The sequence below is a fragment of the Numenius arquata genome, chromosome 8 (assembly GCF_964106895.1).
Source record: "Numenius arquata chromosome 8, bNumArq3.hap1.1, whole genome shotgun sequence".
Lineage (NCBI taxonomy): Eukaryota > Metazoa > Chordata > Aves > Charadriiformes > Scolopacidae > Numenius > Numenius arquata.
Genome location: NC_133583.1, coordinates 55,672,945 through 55,696,929, shown reverse-complemented (window position 1 = coordinate 55,696,929; position 23,985 = coordinate 55,672,945). Strand labels below are relative to the sequence as shown.

The 23,985-nt window shown below is 39.2% G+C and overlaps 1 protein-coding gene across 1 annotated transcript; it reads right to left on the bottom strand.

Annotated features, from left to right (window-relative positions):
- Window positions 1-341: 341 nt before the first annotated feature.
- SCP2 (sterol carrier protein 2) lies at window positions 342-23,855 on the bottom strand. Its single transcript, XM_074151366.1, has 16 exons — window positions 23,727-23,855; window positions 21,743-21,797; window positions 21,035-21,106; window positions 18,089-18,220; window positions 16,913-16,977; window positions 15,760-15,886; window positions 14,866-14,929; window positions 14,517-14,603; window positions 13,754-13,904; window positions 12,711-12,858; window positions 10,682-10,789; window positions 8,294-8,447; window positions 5,286-5,379; window positions 4,555-4,684; window positions 3,079-3,158; window positions 342-1,853 (listed from the first exon to the last, which is right to left on the bottom strand). The coding sequence occupies exons 1-16, from the start codon at window positions 23,766-23,768 to the stop codon at window positions 1,758-1,760; spliced, it is 1,605 nt and encodes a 534-aa protein (XP_074007467.1). The 5' UTR covers window positions 23,769-23,855; the 3' UTR covers window positions 342-1,757.
- Between the last annotated feature and the right edge of the window lie 130 nt (window positions 23,856-23,985).

Sequence of the window (23,985 nt, the reverse complement as noted above, 5' to 3'; positions counted from 1 at the left end):
AAAAATAAAAGCAAAAAATGCTCTTGTATCTTGAAAGCCTTTTTAAGATAGGACAATCGGAATGCAGCACACAGGAAGGATATAGGGATGGCCAAAATGTTACCAGAGCCTCTACATGTGACACAATTAAATAGGATGCCCTCTTCTTTAAGCTGTGAAGCATGAAGGTGATAGGGTAAATATCAGGAGTGATTCAAAGCTGTTCGCTGCTTCTTCCAGTAAAAAAAAAAAAACCCCACACTCAAAAAAACCCCACAACCAACCACCAGAAAAACCCCAACAACAAAAAAAAAACCCAAAAAAAAGGCAACTAAGAAGTATAAAATAAACCTGCAATGCATAAGATAAAAAGGAATAAATTTAATTCCACATGATGTGTAGGTAAGCTACCAAAATTCCTGACCCATGCTAAAAAGCTGCAAAGGATTCAAAAAGGGACTGGACAAACTCATGAAAGACTATCCACCAAGAACTTTACAGATAGACCACTTCTGGCTCAAATTCATGAGCTGGAAAAAAAAAAAAATTAAAGTCACTGGCACCTAGGAAAGTATTCTGGGTAAAGAGATGTTTGGGACATCTTAAAATTCCTCCAAAGGTATGAACGGTCGGAAAATACAGTGGGCTAGACTGATTTTTGGTCAGATTCAGTGTAGCTCTTCTTACTGCTCAGCAATCTGCTAACCAATCACATCAGATCAGCAGAATGAATTAGCTTGCAGTAGCTCGTTTTTGTTATGATTTTAGTTGAAACAAGGAACTGAAAGTTTATGGGTAAGTTCCTCAGTCATGGCCCACATATGTGAGGTGTATGTACTAGACTCAGATATAGTTTATGGAGTATCTACTGCCAATGCCCAAGGAGGAAAAAGCGAAGGACTGCAGGAGCCATTCATGACAACCTGTATAAAATAGTCAATTCGTTAACATGAAATCCACGTTTACAAATCTGAGGAAGAGACACACAGAGGAACAGGAAAAGTATATTTAATTTTCTATTAAACTTCCAACCAGAATACATTTTCCCAAAACAGAAGTTAAAGCTTTTCCATTACTGTTAAGAACTTCATAATGATCAACACCAGATTTTCTCAGGAGAACACAGGTAAAATGTTGGTTATAACTCCTCTTTGCGAACCTGGCAAACCTGATTTTCTTTCAAGGTGAAGTATTATCAAATCCTGTGAATCTCAAAGCAAAGTTCTAGTTCCTACTTACTTCTGGATATTTTATTTTTTAATTCCAAAGTAGTAATAAGAAAAGTATTTTATAGCAAATTCCTAAAGCCTATTCTAAAAAAAGTTAGAGATCCCCTTTACAAGACCATTTTAATTTAAGCAGCAGCAAATGTTAGAATGGAAGTCTGAAAGCATTTGTATGAGCTGGTATTACAGCTTTTAAAAAAATGCAACTCATACTATTTATAACCTTCCTTACTCTCTTCCCAGCTAACCCGAACAACAGTAAGCAGCCTCATTCAACTCAAAGTCTTATAAAATTTTGCATATTGATTAAAACAAAAATTGTCACAAATACCCACCATAGACCATTTGTAAGAGTTAGTGACTCAAGCTTAGCCTAAAGTCTTTGCCATAGACAAACTGCTGGAATTTATTAAGAGAATTAAGGTCTCTAACCACAGAATTTAGGCGAGAGAGGTCCAAACAAACCCAGCCTGTGCCATATTATTGATAACGTCTAGTTTCATTCTACTTTTTTGTCAAGATTATCAAATACTGATGTTTACTCTAATGAGCTCAAAGTTTAGCTTTGCCTGGCTGAAGTTGTAGATTCTGAAGTTTCATTGCCATGCCCATGTTCCCAGAAACCTTCAATTTGCCTTGAAAGAATGCCTAAAAAGAAATAAAAGATTATTTGAAATGCAATACAATATATTACCCCAAATGCATCCCTCCCAAAAGTTATGGATTATTATGTATGTGTATTATGTATGTCCTGGCCTGCAGTTTTGTAATTCCAACAGTTCTTGCAGATGCCTCACGTTCATCAACAAACCTATTTTCTCACACTAGAAGGTCGAATAGGAAGCTGGGAAAGTTGTACACTTACTGTATTTGTGATACCTAAAGAGAACAAACTTGGTATTGCTTGTTTCTTGGATTATCATAACGATGGATCTGTATCTAAAGCAGGGCAGAATGCTCAATGGTTTGCTAATGACAGTTCAGAGAGTAAGAGTTCACTATTTCAACTGAAGCAATAGTGCACAGTAGATGCCACAACTGATTTCTTACTCAAATCCCCCCCCAGCTATTACTGGTTTTGTTACTAATTCAATTTCTAAAATCTAGTTTGTTAAGCAGACACACTAAAGATTTGGGTTTTTTTCCTCCAGACCTTGTAAAACCAAGTGCATCCATTAAGATATCCAAATTGTAGATATAAAATTGCAATTGCTTCTGATTTCCTACATGTACATTGCAACATTCTATAATGTGCTTTACCTTCAAGCTTCTCCTAGACACACTCATGAACCTTGTGAAAATTCCTATTTACCATGTGATTACCAGACCAAAAAATTAAGTGAATGTTACCCAGAGCATTTCAAATTTAGAATGGAAAAGCAATTTAAAATTAACTTATATGTCTGGTTCACTTGTACACTATGGCTGCTTTTGACACACTGAGGAATAAAAAAAAACAAATAACCCGAGGCATTCAGTGGCTGCTCACCTCAATTTCTCTTTTTCAGCATCAAGATTACTCCTTACACTATGAGCATAAAGCCCTCCAAACAGAGGGCCAACGTTCCTCCTTTCTTAAGTCATGCTACAAACACTAGCTTTCTCCTCTTCTCTGCAAATCAAGCAGTGTTATATCCCCTTTTGGATTATCTATAGGATGTCTGAAATAATATGTACCTGTTCGGAAGGGTAGATACTGTATTTCTTGATTAATCTTACTTTGGTCAACTTGTTTAGGGAAAGTCAAGAATCGTCATTTTTCAGATCAGCCACAGCAGTTTTGGAGGATAGAGTTTATTAAAATGATTTCAACTTAAACGCTCTCAAAACAAACAAACGAGTCTTCTTATCATCTCATCTTTGCTATACTTACTGTCTGAGGATTCATTTTGCCAGTCATGAGAGCTAACAGATCAGTGTCAGCCATTGTAATTGTGCAATCCGCCTTCTTATCTGGAAGGTAGAAGTTAAACATGAAAATTCAAACAGAGATGAAACAGTAATAGAAGCTGCAGCTCCATGAAGAATCTGATGACACTACAGGTTAGTAAAACGGAACCTGAACTACATAAAAGTAAGGGCCATTATAAAAATATCAGCAAGAGATCACCCAATAACCCACAGGCACCTGTGCCACCTCGTGGCACAGACCATCCCAACACCGAAGACAGACTGACCTTTCTGAAAGGTGCTAAGCAAATTAATTCCTTGAAAAGAAATAATAATTTCCTTGTAATCAGACAGAATGTTAATTGCAAGCATTGACAATCGTCTTAAGTTTTATCAAGCTTAAATTTGCCAGTAATGAGATCAACTCAGAAAAAATGTGTTTTCCCCTGTGACACTCTCTGAAGATACTCATCACCAAAATTTCAGGCATTTCCTGCCCTCTCTTTCAATGGGAACAACATGTGCATTCTAAAAACACTCATTTGAATTAATTCAAATCCAGACATTTTTAGGATCCTCTTACCAGATATAAGCTGAAAATTATATTAATAAGCTCTGATAAGCTAAAAACTGCACACATCTTTTCCTACACTCATCTCATTAAGTCTTTGATAAAATGTTGTCCATACAACAGAAAACAGTGTTTTTATTTTTGTAGTAACTTAAATCAGTGAACTCCAAAACAAATCCCCTGCCATGTTTTTAATTAAAGGCTTTATGATGCAGATTTATGGATATTTGAGATTCTGAGAACAGACTGTTGTCTCTGGCTTTTTATTTATATTACTAGGACACATGACTTCAGATACCAGACAAGACATTTTCATGGCAAGGGTAAAAATCCTTTGTTTCCTATACTTCTGTGGGGTTCCCCACCAATAAGTCTGTGTCTTATTTAGGTCTGCCTTTTTTGAAATGCAACTCGATGTCAGCTGGTACAGTATTGAAATTAGTCAAGGTTTATTGCTTAACTAACTGCAGAGAAGTAACTTGACAAGATAGACCAGCTTACTGCCTACTACTGCCTCCAACAAAGCAACTGAGGAAACAGCTAAAAATTATATTTCTGGCCCAAATTTTAAGAGGTGAGAACAAGACGACCACTGAGGTTTGAAATATTTATTATTTATTAAATCGTGATTCCTATAAGAGTGATATGACAGATCTGTCTGCAGCCCCTAAGCAAACATGCAATTACCTAGACAGAATTCAGGCTAGAAGATGTTTCATTCTTGGTCCAAAACATCATGGATTAAAAGTGTCAGTAGTAGGAAGTTTAAAATTAAGGTAGCTCTACCACTTCTGCTCGTTCACTACAGCTTGAGCAGAATATGAATTTATATTCTTTCCACTAGTTTTATGTGTTTTCTGTGCAATGACATAATAAAATAGCACTGACCTGAATTAACTGCCACAGAGCCTTTACCGTTTTTCACATCAACTATCCAAGTCGCCTCTTTCCCACCAGGACCATCTTTTATTTTGAAGGCAAAGACTCCACCAATTTTCTTGACAAATTGCTCACCTTCCTGTAATGATTATGTAATGTGGAAATTAGTCATTTACTTCAAAGTAATTTTAAAATAGTTTGAATTAAACAGAAAGTAATTTAAAAACCTTTACCCTTTCTACTAACATAGAAATATCTTTTTCCCCCTCTATTAGGCTTCATTTAAACAACCATTTAGAAAAAAAAACAACAAAACCCACAGAATATGGCTATCTATATGAAAATCAACTAAGAAAAATTACCACTGTCCTAACAGGCTTGATGTAAGTCAAATAAGTCAAGATGACAAAATGTGTTTTCTTCATTTAATCACACTTACAAATCAAGCAACAAACACAAACTTGAAGTTTCTTGTGTTAGTTAGCAAGCTCCTCACATACCATCTAAACTTGCCTTTACTGAAATACCCTTAACGCAGGTAGGAACCATCTGAAAAAAACTAATTTAAAATCATGGCACAGCATAGAAAGATTTCTGACACAGTGAAATTCAAAGCTGGAACATCTGTTTCAGTGACAGATGCTGAGGAAGTGATTGATGCTCCTCTACTCCCATCAGGTTTCAGGCATGTTCTGTCATAAATTAAAATCCTGTTTTAGGTAAAAGAAGTAGTTAAATACCTCTTGGAGCTTCTTTTCAATCTCTTTGAAGACCAAATGTGACTTAAATCCATCAACGGCTGCACTGAGAGGCACAGCCGCAATACGGCCGTTGCTGAAATGAAAAACCCATTTATTTACATACCTTTAATCACATTTTCAGCATCTTAAAATTATCATGAATAGATCTAACCCCAGCGAGAACAGCTACACTGAAACACTTTAGCAGTACAGAGGAACTATATGATATTAAAGCGAAGCTTACTCTCTGATGGGCATGACAGTGTGAATTACAATCACTTCAAGTATCTAGATGTTTTTGCATGTATGGACAGAACTCTAATTTTATAATGAAAGTAAATCATTAATCTTGTTAAGATAGATCAGCAAACATTATTGCCACACCTTGTGTGAAGAGAGAGCAGCATATGCACCATCTTGGAGAAATACCACCTTTTTTTGGCTTTTTTTGTGGCAAAACCAATCCCCTTTTCCCTCCCGATTCACGTGGGTCTCTCAACCGTCCCAAGAGGTACTAAGCATTATTCCTGATTCTCTGGAGCAGTCACCCTGCACGGCCTGACAGCAGCATGAAACCTAATTCTTCATTTCTGCAGAGACACCCAGAGCCAAAGTACGTACAGAGATGTCCAAAAAAATGGCAATTCAAGCAGCAGGAAAAACAAGTTTACAATTATTACCGTCTCTTGGCAGCAGAGTTCAAAACTGTGGTCAGGTCTGATATTGTTGAAGTGACAGAAGTGCTTAAGAAGTGTTGCTAGAACTTACTTGTGTGGTACTAACACTACCCTACAGGTGTATACTAGGGTAGCAATAGTAGGGACCGTCTCATCTGAAGGAGACACATCAATTTTGCTAATAAACCAAGGCTGTACTAACAGGATGTAAACTCGTAAGGGGTCAAAAAAAAAAAAAAAAGCAAAACTGTTTCAAAGACTAATCCAAAACGGATCAAGTCCTGCTGTCATTTACATTGAGGTACATTCCTGGCAGCTCTTACTAAAAGTCAGTCATTGGATGCAGACCTAGCCTGTAATTAGTAAGTCTACCTGCACTGCTGTAGAAGAAATGGTATGAAGTATCTTCACAAACATGAAATGCTACCACCTTTCCCTTAGTTACACAATACACAACATAATTCAATTACATAAGCAGCATCTGAACAGATTAGGTGCGTTGTTTCGTTCCAAAGTCTGATATATATTAGCACAGCTCCTCCTGTCAGGTATCAGGGGAGAACTAAAGGTTTTTAGGCTTTTCTAATGTAAGATGAAACTAGTATTGCTGAGATTTCTCTGGTTTGAGTTGTACCTAAGAAACAATTTTAAAAATTCTTAATACCAACAAAGCTGTAGTAAATTAGACTTAATTTCTTCAGAAGAGATATCATCTATACATGCATAGCTTTTCCTGACAGAAAGGCACTACTTCTAATAGTACCTAAAGGTCAATCGTATACTAATAGCAACAGATTCCTTGTTCCATAAAATCACAGTATTTTTAAAGAAAAAGCTCAATGCAATGGAAAATAGTATATTCCCTATAACAGTCCTTCCCCTCTGATTTAAAACTGTGTACCAACACCCACTGCCAAGTTGTGTGAGATGTTTGAAGAGAATCCATGAAAAGATATGATAGTTTTCCTGTATCACACCTATTTTCTCATACGGTCTAACCTCTTACAGATTACAGAAGTGACAGGATTATCACTTCTGACACTGTACTACAAAAAGTTACTGCTGCAGCCCTTCAAAGTTCAATTGCTTCTCTCATTACCTCTTCCACAGGTTATACTGTCACCTTCCAAGAATAATACAGGCCTATCTAAAAAAGACATTAGTAATATGCGTTGGGAAGGGAATATTTATTTCTTGAAGTCCAGTACATGATAATTTTACTGTTCACAGGTTTTCAAAGCAAATATAAAGTACTGGCATTCAGCTTTAAAACCAAATCCATAATACTCACAAAGAATGGCTCAATCTTTCTAAGCAAAGTTGAAAGTGAAAACGCAAAGGAAACTGTGTATTAAAAAAGTGTCTCCTGAAATTCTGGTGTATTTATAAATTTTAAGTATTTTCCCTCAGTTTCCGTCCATCCTAGCATAGACTGCAAGACAGCTTCACAGTAGGGTTCTCCTCTCACTCTGAAGGACGCTACAATTGCAAGTGCAAATTCTTTAGCCAGGACTGGATGAGTAACACACCTGAATTCTAATAAGTATTTAGAATACCACATGTAACACGTATAGCTAAAAGGAATTCCTCACGAAACCAAACCAGTAACAATTTCAGCAATGAAAGCAGTGGGCATCTCTATTCCTGTGGATGTCTTGCTTTTTTTGGCAAGTCCCTAGTTTCAATTAAATAATTTTAACGCAGCCTGTTTTGTTCTTGGAAGGGGGTTTTTGTTACGTTGGCTTTTTCTTCTCCAAATATTATAGTTTTCCTTACAAGAAATCACGAGTCATTTTTACAGGCCAGTTTGCTCTTTTCAATAACTTCTAACTCACAGCGCATATTGTTTATCAGGATTAAGCCATGATGTAAACTATAATCTATGTTTACACCTGCAGTGCTGTAGATACACAACAGTTCCAACTGCTGAGCAAGTTTTAGTTTACAGCGCAATTTCTTCCTTGCACAGAGGCAAACGACAATTCTAACAAAAAAGAAAAAAGTTTTGAAAGGCAAAGATAAGTGAGCACAGTTAACACAAAGCGAGCTTTGTGTACTGAACCCACAATGAAAGTTTGCAGTGAGAGTATAACAAAGAACTGTACGCAAAATGGGCATTTTCATTCAGCAGTGCGTTTTCTTGCTCTACAGAGAGACATTCTGCGCGGTGACGATTTTGTAAGGCCTTTCAGTACAGGCAGCGCTGCCTTCCCTCTCCTCGAGAAACCAGCTGCGCGCAGAGGGCCAGACCCTCCGCTGCCCCACCACTTCTCCGGCCCGTCTCGCCCGGCCCCGGCGCTGCTGGGGTCCCCGGCCCCGCGGGGCGCTCACCTGGCGGCTCCGGGGAAGCCCATGCCGTAGAGGGTCACCACCACGGCCCCGCCGAGGCCCAGGTTGTGCTGCAGCGCGACCTTTGCCCCGGGGACCTGCCTCCTCCCGGCCAGACCGCGCAGCTGCCAGCAGAGTTCGGCGCACTGCGCCAGGCCTGAAAAATCGATCACAGAGCTCAGCGGGGGGAAAGCAAGTAAGGCACGTACTGCTTGGTGTGTTCCATAAACCTCCTTCCCTGGTACTAAGCGAGCCCATGCAATAGGATTGAGAAGGTCCATTCTTGACAGCTGAGATGTCCAGAAATGTATTTTCTTGTAATGAATCATGGAATCATTTAGATTGGAAAAGACCCTTAAGATCATCAAATCCAACCATTAACCCAGCACTGCCAAGTCCACCACTAAAGCACATCCCTCAGCACCCCATCCACACATCTTTTAAACACCTCCAGTGATGGTGCCTCAACCACTTCCCTAGGCAGCCCGTTCCAACACTTGACAACCCTTTCTGTGAAGACTTTTTCCTAATATCCAATCTAAACCTCCCCTGGTGCAACTTGAGGCCATTTCCTCTTGTCCTATCACCTGTGACTTGGGAGAAGAGACCGACCCCCACCTCTCTACACCCTCCTTTCAGGGAGTTGTAGAGAGCAAGGTTTCCCCTCAGCCTCCTTTTCTCCAGGCTGAGCAACCCCAGCTCCCTCAGCCTCTCCGCAGAAGACTTGTTCTCCAGACCCCTCACCAGCCTCGTCCTTCTCTGGACCTGCTCCAGCACCATCTCAATGTCTTTGCTGTAGTGAGGGGCCCAGAACCAGACACAGCACTCGAGGTGGGGCCTCACCAGTGCTGGGTACAGGGGACCATCACTGCCCTACTCCTGCTGGCCACACTGTTTCTGGTAAAGGGCAGGATGCTGTCGGCCTTCTTGGCCACCTGGGCACGCTGCTGGCTCGTATTCAGCCGGCTGTTGACCAAGGGCCCAAGGTCCTTTTCCACCAGGGAAGGTGAATCCCTCTTCATTGCCGCCCTGACTTTCAGATCACACTTACCCTCGGTCTCTCCCTACTATTATGACCCAGTCCCACCACACACACATTTCTTCCTCTCTCCACCATCCTGAGACCTCCACTTCTTCCTCTCCCTTCCCCCTGACAACCACGTAGGCCTTTGGGCAAGGCAGGGGAGGAACCTGCATTTTATGCACTGAATTTCACACGTTGCCAACTGACACATCACAAAGAGGATGAGTAACAAGTGTTATAATCCCTGTCATAGATGAGAATTAACAGGTTTCATTTAGGGTCTCTCAGCCCTAAGGAGAGCGCGTGTACCCTGGGACAACCTGCCCTGGAATGGTTTGGAAATTTAAGACGCCCTACATGATCTCCAATGAGCACATGGCCAGCCTCGAGACTGTCCTACAGTGAAATTAAGCTGACAGTCTGTTGTCATTTTCTGCCCTTTAATGACTCTGGATCCCATGGCAATAGAGAGGGGCACGAATCCCAGTAATTGCCTCTACATTTATCACTCTGACAAAAATTTAACACAAACCTAGCAATGTAATCCTCGTCCTGTTACAGGTACCCACAGCCTCATTCACCTGCAACGTTCTTCTTCCAAAGTTTCCCAAGACTTCCCCCCTACACTAACTGCAGATTACGCAGCTGTTACAGCTGTTTAGATTAAGGCTTGTTGTTTTCCAACAGCTTCGCATTTCCAAACAAGGAAGGTAAATTCACAGATCCAAACACATCTTATCAAAGAGCCACCTCATTTTAGAAGTAAGCGTAGCAGTTTAAAGACAACAAAAAACAAACCAAGAAAAAGGGGGGAAAACCTATTTTGCTGGGAAACAGTGACTAACTGAGCTTCTGGTGTAAACATCAGATAAATATTTTGACATCCAAGGCTTAAAAGAAATAGCTTTTGTTACAGCTAACAAGGATACACGCTATTCAGATGCAGTAAATATCTCCAAAATTTGAATTCTGAAGGATGAAAACATATGAAAATAGCTATTCAAACTACATTCAGCAGAACTTGTACTATTGAGCAATTGTTTAGAAAAAAGTTAAGCTGTTTTGCAGGGTCATTATTAACAACAGAAAAAAAAGCACCATAAAATTAAATATGTGCTAATGATCAAATTCACACTCCAAGTCTTCTGGTTTGAGCAATCCTACATGGTCAACCTGCCCTACTGCTTGGAAGGATTCTCATTTCCATCTCCCAGGAAGTTGGAAATGAGAATCAACTCCAGAGCTTCCTTCTAGTTTTATGAAGCCCTCATGTTTCATACGGACAAATACAAGTGGGAAGCATCTGCCTGCTCGAGAGCTGTATCTCGTATCTAACCCGCGTGACTAAATGACATGTTTTTGCGTACCTGTAGCACCAAGCGGATGTCCCTTTGAAATCAAGCCACCACTAGGATTAATAACCCATTTTCCTCCATAAGTGTTGTCTCCTCTGTCAATGAGGTCACATGCTTTTCCTACAAAACAGGATTTATAAAAGAAAAATGTTCCTTTTTTGGTTTTAAGTGATTTTTCAATTCTGCTGTCATTTACCAAAGATGCTGCAAGTCAGTCAAAACCCAGGAAATACACACCACAGATTTTACTAAAAGCAGACTGAAATTAGTCAAACTACATTAATGAGCCACTGGAGAAAGCGTAACATGGAAAATAAAAGGGCTAGTGTTTGATAGAAAAGCTTTTTAAAATTTGCTGTTTAACTATTTTGTTGATATACAGTATTATGATATAATCGATATAATGAAGCCGTTCGTTATTTTAAGGGGTTAGTCGTAATTTGTGACCCCCAGGACATGGAGGTCCTGGTGAATACCAAGTTGAACAGAAGCCCTTGCCACAAAGAATGCTAAAGGTAGCCTGGGCTGTAGAAAGACATTAAGATAGTAAATAAAACCACTCCTAAGACTAATGCTTAGAATTGCTTGGCTTTCCAGACCTTCCCATGCCTTCAGAAGACAGTTCTCCATTTTAACTAGTCCCTTATTCCTTTATTCTTGTACCAGCTTCTTCAGCATACATTATTAATGTTGAAGTCTAAAGAAGATCTGCCCCATTTCCTGTATTTATAACTTACTTCTGCCATTAAATGAGAATACCAGCTTAGTCTTGCACATCTAAATCCACAATGTGGTTTATGCCATTTCACTAATCTCTATGTCTAATTAGTCTACTGTTCCAAGATAGTCACATACTATTAAGGTCAGACTGACTGAAAGGTGGTAAAAATTGCATTATTAAATTACCATACACAAGACATTGGTCAAATAGACAAGTATCATCAGGATCCTTCTGTATCTTCAGTTAAAGGAATTAAGCTAAAAAGCTTAATCACAGAATCATAGAACCTACTTATTTAGCATTTTTACTGCAGATACCATATAAATACAGCAATGACAGTAAAAAGCAAGCATTCAAAGGCAAGTATCTGAAGACCTACGAACACATAAAAGGTCTTCCTGAAGATCTACGAACTTGTTTCATCAAGAAAGCTTAGACTTAATACAATACACCATCTAGTGACAGAGTATGATATTTTCTCAAAATTAGTTAAAAACAAGTTAGAGAAACGTTACATCAGATTATTATTTACACAAAGCAAGAATACATTTAGAGTTTAAATATATCAAATACTGAAATAGCAGTTCAATGTAGTATTTACTTGAAATCAAACAAGAACTTCTTCAGTAGAAAATCTTAATGGTTTGATCTACATACACAGAACTAATCTCCACTGCCATTTAACCTGTTGTAAATCCACTCACTTCAGTGAAATTAAACCAATCTGGACAGATTGTACATTGTTATACAGTTGGCTTTAGAGGCATGTTCCCAACTTGTCAGCAACTCTGTATTTTCATAGGCAAAGATGTTTCAAGATGTTTAAAAAAGTCGTATCAAAGATATTGGTAAGTCCCTCTATAGGCAATTCTTGTCCAATTTTTATTTTCTTAAAAGGAAATACAAAGATGGAGGGAAATCTTGGGGTAGTTATGTATATAGCCCTGAAAAAGGGGCATAATACTGAGAAAGATCAGAAGAGTCCTTAATTTTCTTGCTCTGCTTGCTTAAAAGAGCCACCCCTGCACAAGCTACCTGTATGGTTCCACACAGTTGTCCAACACTTTAACTTGCCTTCTATATTTCTTCAGAAATCACAGTAACACGCTCATTTGTTAAACTCATTCTAGAGTTTGCAGGTCTTCCTTATGTCACTACAGCGGTAACTTGCTTTTCGCTCTTATGAGGTCAGCTAATAAGATTTTCCAATAGAAGCCCTGTCCAGTAGACAGCTCAAAGTTCTAATTATATGAACAGATAAAAAGATATTTTTAATGCTTTCCATTTTAATAAAACAGTGATCTCCATTGACGCTGTTACCTTCTGGACAGAGTCCCAGAGCTTCATAGGTAATGAACTCATTAACTGAGAAACAGTCATGAAGTTCAATCACATCAACATCTGTAGGTTTTAGGCCTGCTTTTTCAAAACATTTTTCTGCAGCTTTTTTAGTCATATCATACCCAACCTGCAACAAGAAGAAATTGTACATTAAAATATCAAACATAGTTAGCAATTTCATTTCTACACTTAATTTTAAACACGCTTCTATATATCCTATAAGTGAAAGTAACCCATAGGAGGTGACATTCAAATTTATTTTAATGCACCACATATCACAGAGTTTAATATTTACATAGTATGAATTGTATAGAAAGAAATAATACACTCCAAGTCTCATTGTTGGCATATGGAAATTTTTCTGGGGAATATCCTCTATTTTCTCAACCTTGCTCACAAGCCAAATTGCTCCTTTGCATGACTGAGACCAACAGCCTTGATCACAAATCCTCAAACTGTTTTGCTACCTTTTTCTCTCAGCCATCTGACTAGAACCATATCTGAAGTCCAAACAGAACAGTAGAAGCTATTGGGTATTCTAATGGTTTGACTTACATCCAGTTATTTTAGTAAATTTGCAGTAGGATTCAAATTTTGCAGTTCAGGTCTTTCCCTTCATTCTACTTAAGCAAGTATCAGACTATACCCAACAGGTTATTTCAGCTTCTGTATTACACAGACATAAGAGTAAAACATGAGAGTTAAAACAATTTTACTTACAAGCAGAAAAATTAAATAAATGTTTTTCTTGCTGTTCAAATTGTTTAAAAAGTAACCTTTAAATAATTTGTTGAAAACTAGGACTTTGATAGCCTGTTTATAAATTTCTTATCATTATTCTACAACCATACTCTTTGCTTACTCCACCTGCCCAAATGAAATTACTTTTACATTCACCACAAAATATAATTTGTGTGCTTACTGACGTAGAAATGTCTACAGTATCATTAGGACTTTCAGGTATTAAAAAAAAAAAAAAAAAGCCCTGAGAAGTATCAGGGAATAGAGAATTGTAAACCTACCATCTTCATACAACTGTTTTCTTCAAATGTGCTTGGATAATCAGTAGCCATCACCTGGGCTAGAATTTCCACAGCTTTTGGCTGCAACTTATGCGTTTTCACAAACTCCTCATTAGCCAAAATTGCAGCTGCAGCACCATTTGATGTTGGACTGATTGAAAGAAGAATAATGATGTCATCATTCTAAATTAGCAATGTCAATCTTCCTTGAATTATCTTTTAATACAAACCAAAAAAACAAAACGGACAAACAAAAAAACTACTTTCTTTGGCTGATGCCACTGAAACTAGATTCGATCAGTGTTTGCTGGACACTTTTGGTAATACTTATAACAGACATTTGAAAACCATGACATCAAAATAGAAACATACATTACAGATTTTCAATTTAGAAAAAAAAATCAAAGCTTCTACTTGGCTATAAACATTGTTAACAACAAGCCTTTCAGGAGTTTTTAGGAAAGGCTGAAGACAAGAATTAACACTTAACAGCAATGGATGAACACTGGTAAAAGATATGCAATGATGGGAAAGCCCCAAAACACAAAAGGTATTTCAGCTCACTGTATTATACTGTGAGCACATACCGAGATAGGGTTTGGTCAAGACAGAGATTCCACACCTATTTTATTTATAGTAAGTTTTACTTAAAATAATCAGTAAATTTTAATTTACACGCAAACAGACTTTTATTTAAATGGATGTCCTATCATATTTGTCTTAACATCAAGATTTATTTCACAATGCTAAGTCCTCTCCTTACCAACACTGTAAGACAGTCAAGAAATCAAAAATTTTGCGAGAATGTAGAACTTGATCTAACGTGTACTCCTCCTGGAACTGGGAATACCTACGAAAAACATAACAGATGCCATCTTAGTTTCAGCACACTTTAGCAGACTTAGCAGACTTACTGATACCACACTATTAGGCAGCTATAGAGCTGTTTTTACAAAGTATAAAGAACAGGATATAGAATTTATGCTGGGTATAATTCTTATTCCCTAATAAAGAATATACTCTGCAAAGTATTTTTAAAAATAATACTCAGGTTTAGACAAATTTTGTAACAGCAACGTATATTCAATATAGAGGTAGATTACATTACTCACGGGTTGTTAGTTGAATGGCTGTGATTCTTCCACGCAATTTTTGCAAAGTATTCTGGATTTGTCCCTGAAAGGGGAAAGAAAGTTGTGTTGAAATACTTTGTTTACCCAAACACTGCTAACATAGCATTTTAAACAGTGTGTCATAAGAATTTGACCTTTACAAACATCTTTACGAGAGACTCATTGTTATCAAGGATTTCTTCAGAACTCAACTTAGGTCTAATATCCTACTCAGATATTTAACACTTACTAATGTAAAAATACAGAAGATAAAATGCACTTATCTGAGGTGTTATTATATTACTAAAATTTGAACGCTCATTTTCCTATCAGTGCAAAACTGCTATAGTGAAGTATTGGAGTCTAAGTCTTAAAATTTTTCCATATTCTAGTCTAAAACTAAGTGCAAATAAGAAGATGCTCAACAGGCCAACCTGCTACCTCAGAGCCAATTCCCTTGTCTGGTGAGGGGTAAGAAAGGGCAATGGAAGCAGCCCTAGTACTATATATTGAATCAAATACCTGACAGCTTTTGTCAAATAATTCAGTCCCAAGCTTATATACCCATCCTAAGACACAAGGGAAAAATGCAGGAAGTTTTGCAACCTCATGGCCCAGACCTTGCAGAAGCACAAACCACACCATTAGTATGATCACCAGACACTCTGTCACAGCCTTAATTATATCTTCTGACGCTTTTGTTTGCCTACACAACACCAACTTTTCTGTAGATAACTCTTTATCCGAATATATTCCCGTGTTAGCTGTAGATGCTGCAGTTGTAGTACTTAAGTAAAAGAAAGGACACCGAATTTTCAAAAATGAAATCCTAATATATATTTTTTAAGTCACTTCATTAAAAAGGGACAATGAGAAAAATGTATTTTAACATACCATATTTCTCCATATGTTCTTTGCCAGCATTTGCAAACATCTGAGGTGCCACTGGAGCACTTGCTAAGCCATATTTATTTATCATAATTTCCAAATGTTTGTCCATTGGATTAGTTCTGTCTGAAAACTAAAAAGAAGATAAATACTTATAAAGCAAGTTATGATTTCCTTTTCTTTACAACACTGCCACAAAAGTGTCATGGATTTCAAGCAAAATAAACGTTTTTCTGGTATTTTAACAATTCCACTGGCCAGTATGTTGCACTTTAGTGACATGTTTTTAAGCATTCAGAATTTCCCAACCGTAAGAAAGAGTAAATAAGCAGGAAATGCTTAATATTACAATGACTGCACTGATTCATGGCAAGGACAACTCCTATGTGATTCCATCACAGTCATTATTTTCAGCAGAGGACTTCAGGTATTTTTCACCTCAGCATAATATTCTATAGTTAATACAGTTCCAAGTTATAAAATTAATTCTGTATTAGTATTTTCAGTGAAGTTTAGATGAAATATTGTAAAGCATATTAAAGATAACTCTTACTCATTTCAATCAGTTGTTAAATTTAACATTTCTTATCCAAACTTCTACATATGTTATCAAATTTGACAGTTCTGTAGTTAAACCACACATGGGCTCTAATATTGCTTGCCGTAAGGCAAAACACAAACAAAACCCCACACAACTCTCCAGTGAAAACAAAGAGACAAGAAAGAAAGCTTTACAAAAGCCTTTGATTTTTGGGAAAGCGTGTTAACTGGTAAACTGAGTAAGCACCAAGCCAAAAGCCAGATGAACCAGATTCTATCTCCTGTGTCATTGAGAAAGACACTTAAATTGCTCAATGCTTTAGTATTCTATCTGGTATTTTCATTATTCCCTATTAACACTGCCTTTAACGTATTCTTGGCAAAATACTAGAAGCATGACATATGAAACAAAATCCATAAAAAATTTGCATATCATAGCTGCAATCAGAATCATAAAACTCATTAGAAGTTTCCGTGGATCAAAATAATGGTTTACTTTGTAATCATCGACAGCGACATCTTAAAGCAACTGGTATTTATGAGAATATATCTCAGAGAGCAAGGAGGTGTATTTTATTTACAAATACAATGAAATGTATTTAGTGTTTCAGACACTTACACCTGAAGCAAGGGATCCTTTTGCCATCCTCTCGAAGCCAAGTGCCAGAACACAATCTGCCAAACCTTAAAATAAAATCGGTGGCTATTTAAAACACAATGTAATTATAACTGACATTCTGCACTAACAACTATTCAATTACAAGAAATATACATAAACACCCACCAGCCGCTCTTCCTCCTTTCTTCATTTTTGAAAGAGAGTCCAATTGGGATGGGAATGATATTGATACAAGCATATTGATAGTGAAGAATGAGCGATCTCTACAGGGTTTGGGTTTATTTTTAAAATGTTTGACAGCAATTATCTTAGATGACCCAGCACTTATGTCTCTGCTACAAATACTAGAATAATCATACAAAATGTTAATATAGTTTTCATTATAAAAACACAACCTTTAAATGCAAGAAAGTATCAGAGTCCACAAAGGAATTGCAGAAACAGACGGAACACTCATCTGTCAGTTCAAAGCATAGTCTGTCACAAGGCATTGCTCTTTTCCCCTCCTTTGCAAAAACGTATTAGTCAAACACTTGTGTTAACTTCAAGTTTAAAAAAAAAGAAAAAAGACAAATAAGCTAAGCTTTTTAGCAGAGTCTTCTCTCCTTTTCATCCTGCAGAGCCTAGTGTCTTGCCATACTTTAATGCAACTTGTTCTGTACTACTCCAAACAATTCTTCCAGAAAAAAATTGGCTTATTACTTACTAGGTTCATATGGCTTATGACACAGGGGCTGCCCAGAGAGGTGGTGGAGTCTCCTTCTCTGGAGACATTCAAAACCCGCCTGGACACGCTCCTGTGCGACCTGCTCTAGGTGGACCTGCTTTGGCAGGGGAGTTGGACTAGATGATCTCCAGAGGTCCCTTCCAACCCCATATCATTCTGTGAAAGGACACTTATATCCATATGCACCATCTTACTGCATCACAGTCTCTGAGGTGCACACATAGTGCACTAGTTCACAGTGATAGTCTTACTCTTTTAAGTGCTTACTCTTCTATTTGTATATAGAACTGATCAACCTCTTCAGCTGAGGCGGAAAACACAGTTTTGCCCATGCGGATAGGGCATTCACAACTCAGAGTACTCACATTCACTAGTTCCGTTCTTCATTCAAGCTATATTTATAGAAATAGAGAATACGTATTACCCAGTCCCAAGGCAAAACAACTCACCTCCTTCTACTAGCTGTCTGGCCATGAACAAAGCAGTCGATCCAGTAGCACAGTTGTTGTTAACATTAACGATAGGAATACCAGTTAAACCCAAACCATGATAGATAGCCCGTTGTCCACAGGTCGAGTCACCTTTATACAGAGACACAACATTAAAATAAGGCACATACTCAAATTTCACTAGCAAAAAGAAATCCCACCAAGTATGTGCAATGCTACCACTTAAAATGCAAACCTGAACTTTTGAACTGTCATCTTGAGTATGTCTCTCACCCACAGTACAAGAAGCTCAGAAACAAGATGAAAATCATCAGATTTTAAGGACAGAATTTTATCCTGCTTCTGTGGCAACAGGACATAAATCCACAGAAGGTAGCTGGACTGGACAGAAACATCTTAGAGGTGTGGCTTGGAAGCTGCTACAGGTATCACAGCTGACTGACCCTCCATCAGTCGCCATAACACAGTCATCAATAGAGAAACAGGGAGAAAGTAAATGGAAAACTCTTTGGAATGGAAACAGATTTCCCCATATTTGAAATCTGATTTTGACTGCTTTGGGAAATACACCAAGCATCTATGAATTGGAGTGACAGGAAAATGTTCAAACCAGTCATTTAACACCATTTCCTCTCACTACAGTAAGCAGTGACTGCATGTTAGAAGCTTCTGCTGAGGGTGTCTACTAGAAATCTGTTTGAGGATTGTGCTGGTTTTAGCTGGGATTGAGTTAATTTTCTTCACAGTAGCCAATATGGGGCAATGTTTCAGATTTGTGATCAAAACAGTATTGATAATGCAGGGATGTTTTAGTTATTGCTGAGCAGGGCTTACACACTGTCAAGGCCTTTTCTGCTCCTCATCCCACCCCACCCCACCAGAGAGCAGGCTGGGGGTGTGCAAGAAGTTGGAAGGAGACACAGCTGGGACAGCTGACCCCAACTGACGAGAGGAATATTCCATACCATATGACATCATGCTCAGTTTATAAAGCTGGGGGAAGATGGAAGGGGGGGGGGGGGGGGGATGTTTGGAGTTATGCCATTTGTCTTCCCAAGTAACCATTACGTGGAATGGAGCCCTGCTTTCCTGAAGACGGTTGAACCACCCACCTGCTGATGGGAAGTTGTGCATGAATTCCTGGCTTTGCTTGTACGCACAGCTTTTGCTTTACCTATTCAACTGTCTTTATCTCAATCCACGAATTTCCTCACTTCTACTCTTCCAATTCTCTCCCCCATCCCGCTGGGGGAAGGTGAGCAAGCAGCTGCATGCTGCTTGGTTGCTGGCTGGGGTTAAACCATGACAATCCTTTTTGGTGCCCAGTGTGGGGCTCAAAGGGTTTGAGGTAATGACAGATTTGATTGGAATGCACTAAATCACATTTATAGCTTGTTATTGTTGTTTACCTATTAATTGGCAGACTCCTGTGCTCGCCATGGGGCTTGCTTGCCTTACTGTATATTAGACTCTAGTGCTCATTAGTGGCTGCTTTTTGCATTTGCTGATTGCTGGACTGCTATTCTGTTTATCATCTTACTGCAGTCTGTGGATAAATCCAAGCAGGAGCAGGGGCCAGAGGAGGAGTTCGTTGCAATGTTAAACCCTATAACCTGGCCCAAAGGGACACAGGGTGGAGATTATAATGGCAATACCTTTACATTGTTGTAACCCGGGATTTGAGTTGCATATTATGGGAATTACTATAGCAGGAGCCCCTTGTTGCTAGCCAGGCCAGGAGCAAGGGGAGGAGTTCATTGCAATATTAAACCCTGTACCCTGGCCCATAGGGACCAGGGGTGGAGATTATAATGGCAATACCTTTACATTGTTGTAACCCATTATTCAAGTTGCATTTTATGGCAATTACTATAGCAGGAACCGCCTGAACCAACAGAGGACAAGCCTTACAAGAAGCAGTGCAAGTGCAGCGCTGACCTGACCTGAGGTGGCTTTGGTGCCCAGTAACTCCATGCAACACACCACCTCTCCTGTCCTGAGTGACCACCGTAACAGATGGAGCCCAAAGTCACAGACTAAATTAACTCAGTGGACATTTTACAGCGGTGGTCCATAGACTAAGGGAATGATATCTGTGTATTATACCAAAGGTAGGAAGTGGGGTAATAAGGGGGTTAATAAGGATGTATATCTCCCCATCCCAACTGGGGAGAGTGAGCGCCTTTGCGATGCTTAGTTGCCGGACAAGCTTAAACCACAAGGGTCCTGCTGGTAATGAAGGCAGGGCAGCACTGTGTTGGTATCCCAACAACTCACTTTTGTCTACATCAGCTGTGAAGCATTAATCTGGAGCCATACTAATGCATGCACTCTCTATAATCTTATAGAGTGCATTAAACCATGGTTATGTTTTTTTGTATGTCCATAGGATTAAAATAGATATGAACCTCTCACATATAGACCTCATCTATCACTTGGAGTTGAGTCCAAGCAGATCTCTCTTCTGTGCTCTTGGGCTGAAAGTGCAAAGTCACAGTACATGTTTGATCCCCAAAATACCCCTTAGCAAGTGTCTTCAATTCAAGGGCACTGAATAAACAAGCATATCCATTCTCGTGTACACACAGCATCACACAAAGAATAAAAGAATTGTCAAGTCTATTGCTCTAAACGTTATAATACATAAGTTTTGCACCACTTGAATAAATATACCACCTGATCTTGCTGAAAGAGCTACTTGCATAAAACACATTTGCAAGACAAAATTTTATGCAAGTCTTTCCATACCCGTGACAAGAATTGTAAACTCCACAAATAAACAGACAGATCGGTGATCACTAAAAAGAAGAACTTTTTAAAAGTCTGAGACAGTTCTACAAACTGACACATGATTAAATATTATAACTTGAAATTGAGGGGATGCCCCATACTTTCTCCACGCAGATGTCTACAGATGTCACATCCCAATCAAGTGTCATTACTTACCATAAACATAACCCACACATGCCTGCTGCACCGCTGAATAAGGAATCCCAGCATCAGCTAAAGCCTTTTGACCTAAAAAAAGTTGGAAAGTTGAAAAAAAAAAAAAAAATTAAAAGTTGAAGGGAAAGAAAAAAAAAAAAAAAGCAGTTCTCACAACCATAACAAGCAAACTTAGAGCAGCATGTATGATTCATGCATTCACAAATAAGAAAAAGAGAGCGCCGTACAAATTCCTTATTACATAATGTGAATGGTTAATATAGCCCTGCATCTTAATTCTCATAAGGACAATTTTGCAGTATTTTGAGTTCTGAACATGAAAATTTCATCTAATCAATTCCGTGTTCATGCACAAAGGTTGTTTGTCCCAGTGAAAGTATGTTTGAACAATACAGGTAGGAATGAAATTATTTAAGTGTCCAATTCAATGGTAAGCTGTCCTTTTGACTTCAGTACTGGAAGGCAGTGAGTTGAACAGGTCAGTTAGTAATTTTGTGGAAGTACTCTTTTTTTAATCAGTTTTTTATTTGCTTCTGTTTACTGAACAGTAGCTGTTCTTTCATAAACATAGCAAAAAGATTAATTGTAAAACTTAAAATAAGTTTCAGCAATCAAACTAAATGCTTTCTTTATTAAATATACAAATATATAACAAATATATATAAATAATATATAGACATAAAAGTAATTAATTTATTATTAAATTACCTGCCTCCTTAGCCATGTCAGGATAATCAATGCTCTTCTCACTAGGCTTTGCAAACTGACAAGAAAAAAAAAAAATCAAACATATCAGAGATTTAATATTTCTTTTGCTCAAATTGGTATATTTAAAAGCTTGTATTTAACTTAGAAACAGGTTTGTAAACAATAAGTTTTAAATAATAAAAGCATTTTAATTGACCTAAAAGTGCATGCACAAAATCTCAACAATTTCCAAGAGCTACTGCCAGACCCTGCAATGTCTAAAACCAGGAAATAGTGTGATTTTATGGAAGCTGAGGATCATTTATGCTCAGTCTTAAAGATCCATGACTTGCATGGAGAAGAACAATAATCCTGTCCAAAGGCTGTAGGTGGGACAGAGAATAACTATCATCTTCACTGATTCATTATAATACACGACATAACCCTCACTAAGGCTTTGATAAATACTTCCCTTTCACTGTATTTTGTTACACTCCTATTTGTAACCAGAAAATGCTTGTTTTTTGTACGCAACTTAGTTGCACATAGCCTCCCTTTCCCAAGGGAAAACATTCAGCTTTGTTACAAATCCTATAGTACCTTACCCTTCACTGTTGGAATAGAGGTGGTATTTGTATTTTCTTTGTAGTATAACCTGTTAGAGTCTACCAACAAATACAGGTTTTGGATTTTTACATCATTAATAAAAAGTATCACTGATTTTAAAAAAATCCTCACACTAACTTCTTACAGTTCTACAAATTATTTGATGTTCACTGTTAGCATATAAAAGTTAATTTGCTACCTCCTTATGCTTACCTCCCCAACTCCAGTCTTTCGCAACACTTAGCTGTACTTTCTGTAGTGCTTCCTTTCCTTAATTTAGACAGAGAACCTTCATACTGAAGGTATTAAGAGAAATCAGTCAGTGATTTGATCATTGTAAAAAAAACCTGTCAGAGCGATTGATGTTAGTTGGGCTAACAAAGAGGGGAAAAAAGAGTATTGATAATTTCTCAAATCACACTAAACTTCTGAAAATGAAAAGCATGGTCTGTAGAACTGATAGATGCACACACAGGAAACATGGGTTGTTGTTTTGAGAAGGTATACCAGCTTTTAGAAGACATTGCATCGTTATGATTAAAAAAAGAAGAGAGAGAAAGGATACAATCCTAAAAATCATAATAAAATGCTTAAGATGCAATCTGGTCTCTGACAGGTTTTAGTTGTCTCTTTGACGGTGAGGTCCAATAAATTCCAAAACTACCTTCTGTGATCCATACCAATAAACAATTAACGGAATGAAGTCTTCCACCTTTTTTCCCCTCCCCTATCACATCACGTGCTGGAGAAATACTCATGCAGCAACATAGATTTAAAAAGTGGGGATTTTGTTCTGACTACTCTGGCAAATATCAGAGTCATCTTAAGCTTCACCAACAGGGAGAAAAAAAGGTTCCTCCGGCTTTGCTGCTCTTGGAGAGCGTGCCGCCCCTGTGTGAGCTCTGTTGGCGACCGCACGAGGAGGTACAGAACGGCACCAGGAGAGCTCCCGCAGGGCACCTGCTCCGCTGCCGCCAGCCCTCCCTGGGCCTCCACAGCGAGGGGACGAGCCCTCGAGCAGAGGTTGCAGTGACACGGGGACACGCTCTGGCCCTTACAAGTCTGTTGTATCGACCTGCCCAACGCAGCTCCAGAACGTTTGACTTGGCCGAGGGCTCCATCCCTCCCCTCGGCGCGCCAACACAAGGTGAACTTTGTGCGGAGCCGCTGCCGCCCAGGCCCAGGCTGGCCCCGCACGCCTCTCCTCAGACAGCGGCCGGGGAGGAAGCCCACGGCCCCTACGAGGCCGCCCCCCTCAGCGGCGCCCACCGGGGGACGCCTCAGACGAGCCCCGCTCGGGCCGACCTCCTCCCCCACCCCCCAACACAGGGGGCGCCGAGTTTCGCGCGGCCCCAGCGGTGCAGGGGAGGGCGCGGGCCGGCGGCGCAGAGACCCGTACCTTGGTCATACCGACGCCCACCACGAACACCCGGCGCTGCATGATGGCGGCGAGCGGGCAGGCGGGCGCGTGCCCCTTCCTCCTCCTCGCGCTGCTTCCCGCCGGCCGCGGCGACGCCGAGACCCCCTTGACGCCAGCGACAGCTGAGTGAAAGGGGCGGGGCGAGCACGCGGGAGGCGGGGCACCGCCCCTCCTCCTTAAAGGCGCAGCGCCCCTGCGGTGCTCCCGGGAGACAGGCCTCAGGGGCCGCGCCTCTGGG